At 39.9% G+C, this 12748-nt stretch overlaps 1 protein-coding gene across 1 annotated transcript; it reads left to right on the forward strand.

The window, feature by feature from the left end:
• Nucleotides 1-1045: 1045 nt before the first annotated feature.
• Nucleotides 1046-12452, forward strand: LOC134677497 (centrobin-like). Its single transcript, XM_063535979.1, has 9 exons — nt 1046-2491; nt 3044-3277; nt 3829-4083; nt 4456-4659; nt 5042-5268; nt 6023-6125; nt 6916-7051; nt 9065-9189; nt 9742-12452. The coding sequence occupies exons 1-9, from the start codon at nt 1226-1228 to the stop codon at nt 9877-9879; spliced, it is 2688 nt and encodes an 895-aa protein (XP_063392049.1). The 5' UTR covers nt 1046-1225; the 3' UTR covers nt 9880-12452.
• Nucleotides 12453-12748: the final 296 nt, after the last annotated feature.

Genomic DNA, 12748 nt, shown 5'->3' on the forward strand with positions numbered 1-12748 from the left:
GATTCCCGGTTTAACCATGAAATTATTTAAAATGCAATTCAACTTGTTTTTTTAAATCGAAATAATGTCTTCTTTCAGTAAGATGTTCATTTACAATAATTAAGGTACTTTTCCTCCAATGACGCGATAATTTTTTTCCATACATTTTTTTTCAAAAAAAATTAAAAAAGTATGAATGCAACTTTACTAAGTTTTAAAAATAAAATGAAGTCTTCTTTCAGCAAAATATGCTATCTATGATATTTAAGGTACTTTCCCTCCATGTGGCATCGCCGTGGGACGCCCTGTATATATTCTGATAACCCACGACGACGATACTAAAAAAAATTTTTGGACATCAAGGTTTGGACCATCCTGTATACAGGTTGGCTAAAAAATAACTGCATTTTCCTTGCCAGGGAGATTTTGGGATTACACCTACTGAGCAAGTCGCGAAAAAAAAATTTGGCTGTGTCCTACATTTTGGCTGGTCCATTTTCTAAGGGAGGTATTTTGCCCATTTTGGCGCCCCCCCCTTGGACGGCGCCCGGGGCACGTGCCCCCTCCAACCCCCCCCTAGTTACGCCTCTGGCGTTTATCGATATATAACATGATTAAAATCGGCTTTTCACATCCCTAAAAGAGCATACATATACGCTTTTACGCACACATACACAGCCTGGGCGCATCAAGAAAGGCAACACTTGATTTGAAGTCCACCTTGTCAACAGTATGGTTGTCCTTTTTTGACAAACGGCATTTTAAAAGAGCGAGGAGAGAGAAATGATACTAGTTGCTGCGTCGTGAAAGAGAACAGAAAACGTTGGGCCCTTGACTACACCACACCTCACCTTGACCTTGGTGCGCCGCGCCCATAAGTGAGAGCGAGAAAGAGATATCTCTTGCGACGCACCAAGGTCGCGATGCGGTGCGGTAGTGTGTTACGGGTTTTAACCACGGCCACGACCTAGAAATCACATTGCGTTTTTTCACATGGCAATATTGAAGTTGGTGTCAAACTTTGATTGGATTTGGTTGGCTGTTGAGTTGTCAGTCAAACCACGTACAAACAATACAACAAACAACATCAGAAAACGGTTGTGTTGCGTTAAAAACAATTTATTTATACTTGAAATTAATTAATCTGAGATTAAAACAATTCAACGTAATAAAATCCGTTTTTTGAGTGAGCGCTAAAGGATGGCATCAGTTTTAAACTCTAGACTACGCCATCAAAACTGCTGTGATGAGTGAGACCGACGATACCGATATTCTTTTGCTTATCCCGCCGAATTTCTTCCTTGTGCCAAGTTCAGGCTCCGAAGGATCACTCCTAGATTCCTCTAGAACCGTCGTGCACAAGCCGTCTTGCACTGCTCAAGTATTGGGGAAACTCGTGGACCAAGTGCACTCTCTTGAAAATAGGTTAGAAAGTTTAGAGTTAAGTACTAACGAGAGTATTTCTAGTTTTGGACGAAGGCGTAAAAGTTGTGAGACAGAGAGTTTTGACAGCCGGAGTCTCGACCGTAAGTGCTTTACGTTCCCACGCAGACGGCGACGAAAGGTATTAAATAGAAGGGACAGAAAACGAGACTGGTCCCTTACAAGTTTAGACTCAATCAGCACGACACATATACCACCGTTAAAGTTCAAAGATATTCCTGATAAGTCTTCAGCAAATGATACAATAAGTATGGACGGAGACATTAGCAGTATTGTATCCACACCTAGCAAGAAAAATGATAAATTACTATTACATGAAATTGATGAATTTTTGACTAAAGTTGAGTCATATGAAATACCTGAATCTAAAATAAAAAATGAAACATCTCTTAGCCCAGAGAATGTTATCAAAGCTACAGGTGATTACATGACAAGAAAGATGGACCAGAAAATGGGTGTTGATGATATCAAGCTGCCGAGTGGTAGAATTGTATCCAGTAACATATTAGATAAATATATATACCTGGTTAAGAATAACACTGAAACAACTGACAAGCCAACCTCAAGCAATGTTAGATCACAGTATGTTGCAGAGCCAAATGAAAAATTGGCATTAGAAAGCCAGAAGTGCAGACCCTTGACAAATGAAACAAGATCTCCTTCCAGCAGAAAATTAAATTTCATGGACCCTAAAGAGATCCAAGTTACATCAACTCCGAAGAAACCTCAACCTTACTCAGACACATTCCGTCCTTCTAGTAATAAAATCTATGATAGAGCCTCAAAGGTGTTGGAGCAATACAAGTCCAAAAACTTTGGAAGTCATTCTCAAAATTCTATGGCCGATACAAGTCACTCCATGTCTCCTAAAAAAGATGAGTTCAAAATGCCACAAATGAGACCTTTTCCAGAGGCTAAAGATGGTTTGAAATTGAGTGAGTTTCGCAACAAGTATATTGACACTATAGACACAGATTTGTTGAGCTTAAGTGAGATGTGGGGTGAAAAAAGGGACAAGGGGGACAGAATGGAAAATGCAAAGTTAGAAGAGGAAAAGTTAAAAAGAGAGGCAAGCAAATTCTGATAATCTGTCTTTTGTGTATTTGGGTCAAAATTAGTTTTTGTTGTCTGGTTTCAGTTGTTTCTGACCACTTTGTCACACTTGTATATGTGTATTCTATCAACTAAATAAAAAAAGTTGAGTGCTATTGCAAGATATTGTCTTTCTAGTTGTAGATTATATTACAAAATAAAAATTAAAAACGAAATTTCTTCTCATACAAAAAGCTTCAATCCATCATATTTTTTGGGGACAAACAAGACAAAAAAAGAATTTTGACCCATTTCATTATTCTTTGTTTTTTTTTTATTATATCCCAGATACTAAAATGACAGTGTGATTACTCCAATTTATTAGAGCAATCTGTCATTTTAATGCAAAATTGGTACAGAATCAGGATAATAATCCCTGTAAATTGCCTAGGCAGTAAATAATCTTCAAAGCCCATTTGCAATGCTTACTTTGCATCTGGGTCAGTGGGTCAGTTTTACATATTTAATTTTCCCGCAACATTTTCCTAAAATAATAAGTACAACTAAAATATTTACTTTATGATTTTAGCATTGTGAATCCATAATCCAACAATTACAAAAGAAACTACTGGAGCAGCAGGAGAAGCTGGCAGTTGCTGTGAAAGTAGATCACAGTAAGGACGAGGCCATCTCCAAGCTCCGGGAGGCCTGGCTGAAGCTCACTAGCAGCCTGGAACGGGCCGAGGAGCGCCACAAGGCTGCATTGGACAAGATGATTCGGGAGGTTGACAACTTTAAAGCTGTTGCTGATGCAGCACAGAAGGTATTTCAATACTTTTTCATTGTTCCAGGTCACAGATCGTATAATACTAGTAGCTAGCTGGGTATATGTTTTAGCTCTTTATTATTTCTACATGGTTTTTCCAAATTATAAAATTCGAAATTCGTTTATTTTGTCAATTTAGGATGATGCTGCACAGTTTTCTCCTTACACCTGAAAATCAACATTTCGTTTTCTTATTCTCTATCACTCTTGCGTAGACAAACTTCTCTCTGACAAATAGACAAACAAACAAGCAAAGTGCCAAGTGGTGGCAAAGGCCTTCTATACCTTCTGTATGTCAAAAGGAAAAAACGGAACCCTTATACGATCACTCATGCGTGTGTCTGACCTCCTCCCTTTATACTATACTGAGTCGGACTTAATTACTTAGTTTTTGATCGACCCCTACCTATGGGTTTATAAGGTATTTCATTCACTTTCCACATAAAAGAATACATTGTTAAAAATTGAGTATATACGGAACCCTGGGAAAGCGAGCGGACTCGCACATGACGGGTTTTTCTTATTTTTTTCTATGCTTCAATTTACAGAAAACTAGCCATTTTGAATCCGAGCTATACAAAGCCCTAGACTTGGCCCATGATTACCAAGACAAGTGCAAGCAACTTAACCTGGAAATGCAGCAGGTCAGGGCCAGCACGGAGAGTGCGCTGGCCAGCAAAGATCAGCTTTTAGCAAGCAAGGACAAGGAAATACAGGCCTTGAAGGAAAACTATGAGACGGTCATGCGATTGAATAAACAGTCTACAGATTGTGTAAAGAACTTAGAGGATGTGTTGGAAAAGGTGGGTAGTAGTATTAGTATTTTATCTTCTTTAACAACTTCTTGTGACATGATAGATTGCTGGAAAAAAGAACGCTGAATCCTAATCTATATTTATTTGAGACATTTTCTGTACGATGATTAGGGTCCACAGAACAAGCCTCTCTCCTCCTCCAGTCGAAGAAATTGCCGTGCGAAGTAGCTCGGTCGGTGCGACACGTCTACACAGACCGACCTGCTTCGCGCGGCAGTTTCCTCGCGAACCGCTCATTCTGTGCAGAACCGTCTTATCTTATCCTTGTGCGCGAGCCTTAGAACATTGGACCTAATTTTACAGTAAAAGAATTATGTGTAGTTAGCTACACTTAGTATTACATGGATTATTATGTTATAGGAAAAATCAGACCACAACGAATCAAAGCAAAAAATAGACGAGCTGTCCCAACGACTGCAGTCCATCGACGAAGAAACGGCGCTCGTTCATCAGGAGAGGGACCTTCTGAGGACCAAGATAAACGAGGAGCGCGGCCGCTCCACCATCCTAGAGCGGCAGTTGGCCGACAAACAAGACCAATGTAGCGACCTGCTCAATAAATGCGTATGTTACAGTGTTATTACATAAAACTAAATATCTGGGAGACCGAGCTTTGCTCGGAAAACATAAGACCTAGCTGGATCGATTTATCGCCCCCAAAAACCCCCATATAGCAAATTTCATCGAAATCGTTAAAGACGTTTCCGATATGGATCCCAAAAATATATATACATATAATATAAAAAATATATATAAATAAATAAACAAGAATTGCTCGTTTAAAGGTATTAGATTTATTAAGTTGTAGTAGGTAGAACTTGACCAAAGTGGAAATATCGAGATGTAATTTCTGTTTATAAATATATATATGTATATATGTATGTATGCCCTTTTTCTTATACTAAAAAACTATAATTAAACAGTTATTCTTACATCTATTGTTCAGGACAACCTCGACGCTGAAGTGAAGTCCCTACGGAAACAGTTGGAGCTCCAGAAGAATGAGCTAAAGTGTCACTACCAGAAGCAGTTAGAGGATGCCGTTCTGGCCAAGCTGCAGGAGTTCCAGCAGCAGCTGGAGCACGCCGAGCGGGACCTAGAGAATGACGCGAGGGGCAAGGAAAGCGCCATGCTGGAAACGTTCAATAGGCAGGTGGCGAGGATCGAGGAGCAGTGAGTTTCTTTTTAACCGACTTCCAAATCTCAAAGAAGGAGGTTATCAATTCGGTTGTATTTTTTTTTTATGTTTGTTACTCCATATCTCCGTCATTACTGGACCGATTTTGAAAATTCTTTTTTTGATTGTATGTATATGCATACAGATTGGTCCCGTTTTTGTCGAAACCCAGTTCTGATGATGGGATCCATGAGGAATCGAGGGAACTCTTCAAATCTTAAAGGCATACATACATATATTGATTTTTGGGTTTTTATTTACACCAAATACTTTCACTGGTCATTTACTAGGATGCAATGGAACTGGATCGCAAGTGCCATACTGAATTTCTTTAAAAGATATGTCGTAATCAGTTAGATGATAGGTAAGGCTCTATTAGAGCGAGGTGAGCGGAACCTGCTGACGATTTCACAGCCAAAAAAATGCCATCTTTAACAGTGGCTGGCATACCTGCAAGGAAATTACATCCTAGTGTTGTGTTCCTGCCGATGAGTAAGGTTGCCAGAGGTCAACGAGGGTGCGGAGTGTTAGGGTCGGCAAGGCCCATGTAATACCTCTGAGTTGCAGGCGTCCATAGGCTACGGAGACTGCTTACCATCAGGCGGGCCGTATGATTGTTTGCCACCGACGTAATATAAAAAAATGTATAGTAGCCCATTTCAGTAGGTTCTCTTGGTTTCTTATATTTCCGTCTCTTTCTTTTGTCATAAAGTGCTAAATCTATTGCTAACATTTTTTTTATTGTTTTAGACACAAATTGGAGATTAAAGTTCTGGAAGAGAAACAAAAAGAGGAGATAAAATTGTATCGACTACAGCTGGCCCAGGCCAGTGAAAAAATCGGCTTATTGGAGGTAAATTTCTTACTAACTTACGGTTTATGGTCTAGTCTAGTTATGTCTTTATTGTTACAAACATGCAACTTATTACTAACTAGTAAATATGTAATGTAATTAAATCTTATATCTATTTTATTAATGTATTTATATTTGTTTGACAAAAGGACTGTACCACTTGTAGAGAAAAGGGATTGCTAACATCGGCCATCCATAAGTACTTAGCAGGCATAGTGATTTTAGAAGGAATGGCGGGAAATGAAAATGTGCGACCTTTAATCTTCTTCTTTGTCCAGCCCATTTCCCAGTTCAGCTGGGGTCGGGCCTCCTCGTACGTCGGCGCCAGGACAATCTATCCTGGGTTGTATGTGTGGTCAGGTTTTGTGTCCTCATCTCTTTTTCAACATTGGTCCACCAGGTTGCTGGTCTTCTGCCTCTTCCTCTGGGGTTGCTTGGGATGTTCATAGCCTTCCTCACTGTGTAGTTTTCGTCCCTTCGCATAACGTGACCATACCACCTCATTCGACTCTCTTTGAGTTTTTCGGTAATAGGCGCTACCTTGAACGAGCCGCGTACATATTCATTGCGAACCTTATCGAGTCGCGTGACACCGCCGGCCCATCTAAGCATTTTCATTACCGCGACGTGGAGTTTCTGTTCATGCACTTTCTTAGCGGCCCAGCATTCTGCTCCATACATCATTGCGGGTCTAACGGCGGTCTAAGTGCAACCTTTAATAATAAGTCTTTTTGTCTTGCAAATTAGTAGGTACTTAGGTAACAACACTTATTTGTTGAACAATGTGTAGAGTAAGCTGGATTCGCACCGGCGGCGTCGCGGGCAGATCGCGACGCAGCTGCACGGCGTGATGCAGCAGCAGTGGCGGCAGGCCGTGCGGATCCTCACCAGCGGCCAGGAGCCCCTCGACCACACCAGAGACTCGGGTGAGTGGATACGATTACACGACGTAACTGAGCCTTGGGGTTTTATTCGTTTAAATACTTTTTCTCAAACATGCAATGAAATATTGATGTTATGTTCCTTATAATAGGCTGCGAAGTATGACGTTTCAGGAGCGGCTAGGACAAAAGGTCGTTAATGGAATTTCATAAACATCTTGCAGGCCTAGGCCGGCAAAGTCCTCTTTTTTAATTTTCATTTCACAGATATTTGTGACACAGCACCGTGGCATTCATCCATTAAAAAAAAACAAGAGGCAGTATTTGCTTTATGGTTCGTAATGACACTCTGCCACTACGCATATAAAAAAAAAAACAATGTTTGCTATAATTTGCAGTTTTATTTGTATAAAATCAACATGAACTTACAATAACATAAATAATACATTCTATAATTTTAAATTATAAATTTAACTACACAAATAAAAACATTTAAAATATTTCATCTAAACGTTAGCGGTAAAAAGGTCTACTCAAACATGCGTAGTTATATTTTTTAAATTGTTATGGAGGTAAAGTTGAAAAATATTTATTCTGTTTTATTGGATTTATGGTGCGTTGTTGATTTTTTGACTTTAATATGAGTTAAGACGAAATAATGAAACTTAATATTAATTGTAATCGTAGGTGTTGGAATTGGCAGCGTAAGCAGAATTGATTTTAAATAACTTGCTGCCTCTGCCGCCAAGTCAAAGACGAAGTATGTGTATGGTTGCTTATGGCAATTATATTATTTGAGAAACTAAGAAAAATGGCTTACAGTAACAGTTTTGTGGCATATTTTAAATGAATGTAACTACAAATTCGTCAACACTGTGGAAATTATACTTATTTACTCCATGCATAAAGCAACGATGTATGTGAAACATGATATCAACATGAAAGACTATGTAAACTTGTGACGAAAACGACAGTCAGACGGATACAAGGCGAAAAAATCAAAGATACATGAAAATATACGGGTAGTAAAAATACACGACTCGTGTAAAACATACGCGTGATAATGATATAGGTATGTGTTGGTTATATTTTGGGTGTAGTTTACTTTTAGTTTTTTCTATAAATAAAGCTTGGGTTTCGTGGATTTTTTATTTTATTTATTTCATTGCATGTTTGAGAAAAGCACTATACATACCTCGGCGGGAAATGGGGTTGCCCGCGCTCAGACCTATCCGGCCTCGCTTCGCTCGGCCGTCTATATGTCTTCGGCCGGCAACCCCTTTCGTCCCGGCCTCTGTAGTAATGTACTATTATCATAGTATTATCATGTGGTCATGTTTATTCGCTCTGTTACGCATACGGTTTATCTCTATGAGCTGTAGACCTCGCGAGCTATGAATCTAGTATTAAACTGGATTGGACATGAGTGGTGGGGATAACTGACAGAACGGGTCTTATGTATCTTTCAGTAGGAGTAGCAGGCGTAGCAGCGAAAGCGCTATTATTGTTTGTCTTTGTCTCACATATTTTTTGTTCCCCACCATAAATTTAGTATGGATTATGGTGAGCAACAAATAAATTCGATCAATCATAGTGTCGCATTCCGTATGTTTTGTCCCTCACGGAGGCACGCGTATACCACTTCTATAGGATGCTATCTTCTATGTCGCGAGCAAAATTTAAAACTGAATATATGTATGGCTCCGCCATTTTGAAGAAAATTCAAAAAGTGAATAGATAAATAAATCTATTTAATCATCGCACCTGATAATAAAATTTCACGAGCATCAGTTGAGAATTGCGACCTGCAAAGGAAAACGTCCGGATATGCGAAAGCATTTTTGCCCAAACTGAAACTGAGACTTTCGCTAACGCTCGGTCAATAATCTGGCGAATGTGCACTACTCTGCACAGCATATCCATATCATAATGAAATAAGATAACTGGCTGGCTCATGTCATGTCGCAATACGAGATGAGGTGCAACCATTCGGCCAACGTCCTAGCGGCGCATTCGCGAGATCTGGACGCTCCTTGATAAAAGTTGTAAATATTGTAGCGTCGACGCCGGCGCCCGAGTTCGCGGGGAAGGTCCCGCCGCTATCGCTACCGCCGCGCCGCGACCGCGACCCACTTAACTTGGACGGACTCTCCGACCACGAGCTTCAACACTACGTTAAGTTGGTAAGTACCATTTTGTTAATAGCTTATTAGTTTCTTAGTTAATCTTATAAACATTTTACGTAACTTAAAGCCTCGTCTACATATCACGCGGCAAACCATCGAACATTGGCTCGCGCGGCAGCCGCGCGCAATGGATACCGGGCTGCCGCGCGAGCCATCGAGTTGGCGCGCGATATGGAGACGGGGCTTAACGATCTTCTGAGAAGAATTCAAGTAACTTGACGAAAGCTTGTAGACCGTCCAATTCAGATCGGGAACTGGATCTTATTGGCATTCCTGATTCAAATGTTGATGTTGACACTTGTCGTTTAGGTCAAGTATTGCTCGATATGTTCTTTGTTCAACAACCATTACACGAGAAGAGCAACACTTCACTTTCACTGTTCACTGTAACATTATTCGGCGGGCTCTGATCCCATGCGGCGTTACTATCGACGATTCTGGTAACATTTGAAGACGTATCAGGCAATATCCAACCTTAACTGACCAGTTTTAAAGTGAATTATCGTTACATCGACGTATAACGTGTAACATTGTGCCATATTTGAACAGCTGCTGACGAAGCCTCCGGCGCTGGACAGCACGGAGCGCTCGGCGTCGCCGCACGAGGAGCCCACGAGCGACCGCCCCGAGCGCCGCGCGCGCCGCGGCCTCAACCACAGCGGGCCCAAGCCGCCCTGGAAGGCCTGACCGAGACCGACGCGAATACGGTTTCCATTTTAACTCTTTAACGGGCAGGGGGAACACGTTTCTCTTCACATTTTGAACTTTATCTACTTTTGATAGAGTTCAAAAACCTTTGTCGCCCATGTGCGCGATCGAGATCTTGTGCAATATGGAAGTTATGGGCAAGATTGTTACGGTGGACCACCCGTTGGTATACCTCCATATACCCTCCGATTATATGACTAGTTTACAATTTTATTATAAAAAACATACGATGTTTTTCATCACACTTGCGCGGAAATAAACATGTACAATGTAAGCCAAAACAAATGTGTCATAATAAAATGTCCATCATACAGAAAATGAGCCGTTTTCAAGCAAAAGATTATTTGCGGATACTGTGCCGAGGTGTCACTGCCGTAATAGAAAGCACCGTAATCGACAAAACATGAAATATGAGCAAGAGTATTGACCGATGAATGAAGTAATTGCTCCTCTTCCAATTACAGCGATCCTTTAAAGTGAGTATAAAGTTGCTTTTTGTTTCTTTGTAGGACAAAGATAAATTAAAGACAATTTTATACGAGCAATAAAATATGGTTGAAAGAGACTTTAGTTTATTTAGTAATAGCTGGTTTCGATGTGGATTTTCAATGAATTTGATTTACAACAGCAATTTACGGAACTCATATATATTATTTATTATTTATAATATGCATTTATAATAGGTACATATGAGTTGATAGGAACACAGAAGTTTTATTTTATACTTCGGCGTAAGTGTATTAGAAACTTCGTTTATTTAGCACTAAAAATAACTCCAGATGTAAAATCATGAAGATTTTAATTGATTTGTTTGTTTATATAATTGCTCATAATTTTACCACATTACCTGACCGCATTATTATTATGATAACTTACCTGATTTATATCTGGCATTTCTACTAACTTCATTTTAATTCTAAAAAGAAATAACTATAGCAATTTGCCATCTTTAATAAATACCGTCAAGTGGGGACAGAGGGATAACTTTAAGCCAATTTTTAGGGTTCCGTACCCAAAGGGTAAAACGGGACCCTATTACTAAGACTTAGCTGTCCGTCCGTCCGTCCGTCCGTCCGTCTGTCACAGTTGAAATTTTCACAGATGATGTATTTCTGTTGCCGCTATAACAACAAATACTAAAAACAGAATAAAATAAAGATTTAAATGGGGCTCCCATACAATAAACGTGATTTTTAACCAAAGTTAAGCAACGTCGGGAGTGGTCAGTACTTGGATGGGTGACCGTTTTTTTTTTGTTTTTTTTTTTTTGCATTATGGTACGGAACCTTTCGTGCGCGAGTCCGACTCGCACTTGCCCGGTTTTTTTAACTATGAACTAACCAGGAGTGGGCAAAGCGCGGTTCTCTTCGAATCTCCCAAAACATTAACGCTAAAGAGATTTTAGACCACTGAAAACAACATTTGAGGCTCTTTGACATGCCTATAACCGGTGATTTCCATTTCCACCGCGTTTGGCTCTTCTCAAAAGTTTGCCGACCCCTGAACTAATCTAGTTAAATAGAAAAATGTACCCTAAGACTGGTAAATTCTGATTCAAAGATCGTAAAAAACGCTGCCATCAGCCACATTATATAACGGGGAAATATTTCCTTTCTCTAATGTTATCCCCAGGGACCGGCCCGCTATCCCTTATAGAGGGTTTTGTAAGGGTTTTGCATAAGGCTTAACTCACCATACCCTTTGCCAGACGAAATCCTTTCATTTTGCTTTTAAAGCCCTTATATAGCGCTAGCCCATTTGAGTAATTGGTAGCCCAATACCCTTACAAAACCCTTATCATCCGCTCCGCATATGGCTTATAAGGGTTACCCTTATAAGGGCTTCCCTTTTAGCATATAAGCGTGCTAATTTAAATCGTCTGTCTTCTTCATAAAGCACACATTACTTCGAATCCGAGCGATCGTCGGCGGCGGCGTTCGTTTCATGTTTGCGCGCTTCCAACTTCCAAATGATCGAATTTACTAATCCTGTCTCTTTCACGCAAGGCTGAACTACGACAATACTAAAGGGAAAGCTTTATAAAAAGCGCTTAATGATAAGGGTAACCCATAATAAGGGATTGCAAGGCGTATAGGCTAGCAGTAAACAATTGCAAAGGGCTAGCCTTATGTTTGGCTGAGCTTTTCGGTAAGGGCTAGTCGAATGAATGGGCTTGCAGTTCAAATGGGAAAGCCTTTACAATGTGTTAGCCTTGTTTAAGAGACGCCCATTGAAAGGCTTTTATCTCGGGAAAGGGTTGTCCGGTTATCCCTCCTGTCGCCAGTGATCCCACATGACGGTGAGTAATTAAGTACAGTAATTGAGATGTAACTACATTTTCGTGTTGATTCAATAGTTAGATAAATAAATACCCATGAAATAACCCTTAGTTACAATTTCAAGAGAAGTTCTACTGTGAAGGAATGTGTTTTACTTAGGATGTACTCATATGAATTCTATGTTTGTTATGCCACATAATTTTTTTGTAATGTATCACGACATTCCATTTTGCAATTTTATACTGTTGATATTAACAAATATTTTGGATAATATTTACATTGTTTTATTGTTACAACCTATTCAAAATGCCAAAACAAAATCGGGACCATCAGTTTACTAGGAGGAGGAGTAAGTGTGTACTGGTGAACATTTTGTCGTTTGTTCAAAAACTAGCAATCGAATGCAAGTTAAATTGACAGATATTACAGATATTTGCCCACTTATCAGCCGCTTTAAGGGGGACTGTACTAATCATGATCCCAGAAAGCCAGGTCTGACACAAGCTTACGTCACTGTAGATTTGTAAAGCTACCACTTCTGCCATTAGGTGCTCATGCGAAAATTATAC

Source organism: Cydia fagiglandana, chromosome 2 (assembly GCF_963556715.1).
Source record: "Cydia fagiglandana chromosome 2, ilCydFagi1.1, whole genome shotgun sequence".
NCBI classification, from domain to species: Eukaryota; Metazoa; Arthropoda; class Insecta; order Lepidoptera; family Tortricidae; genus Cydia; species Cydia fagiglandana.

Coding starts and splice junctions, on each gene's coding strand:
- LOC134677497 (XM_063535979.1), top strand. CDS start 1,226: ATGAGTGAGACCGACGATACCGATATTCTTTTGCTTATCCCGCCGAAT. Junction 3,278..3,828: donor TTGCTGATGCAGCACAGAAG/GTATTTCAATAC, acceptor TTCAATTTACAG/AAAACTAGCCATTTTGAATC. Junction 4,084..4,455: donor TAGAGGATGTGTTGGAAAAG/GTGGGTAGTAGT, acceptor ATTATGTTATAG/GAAAAATCAGACCACAACGA.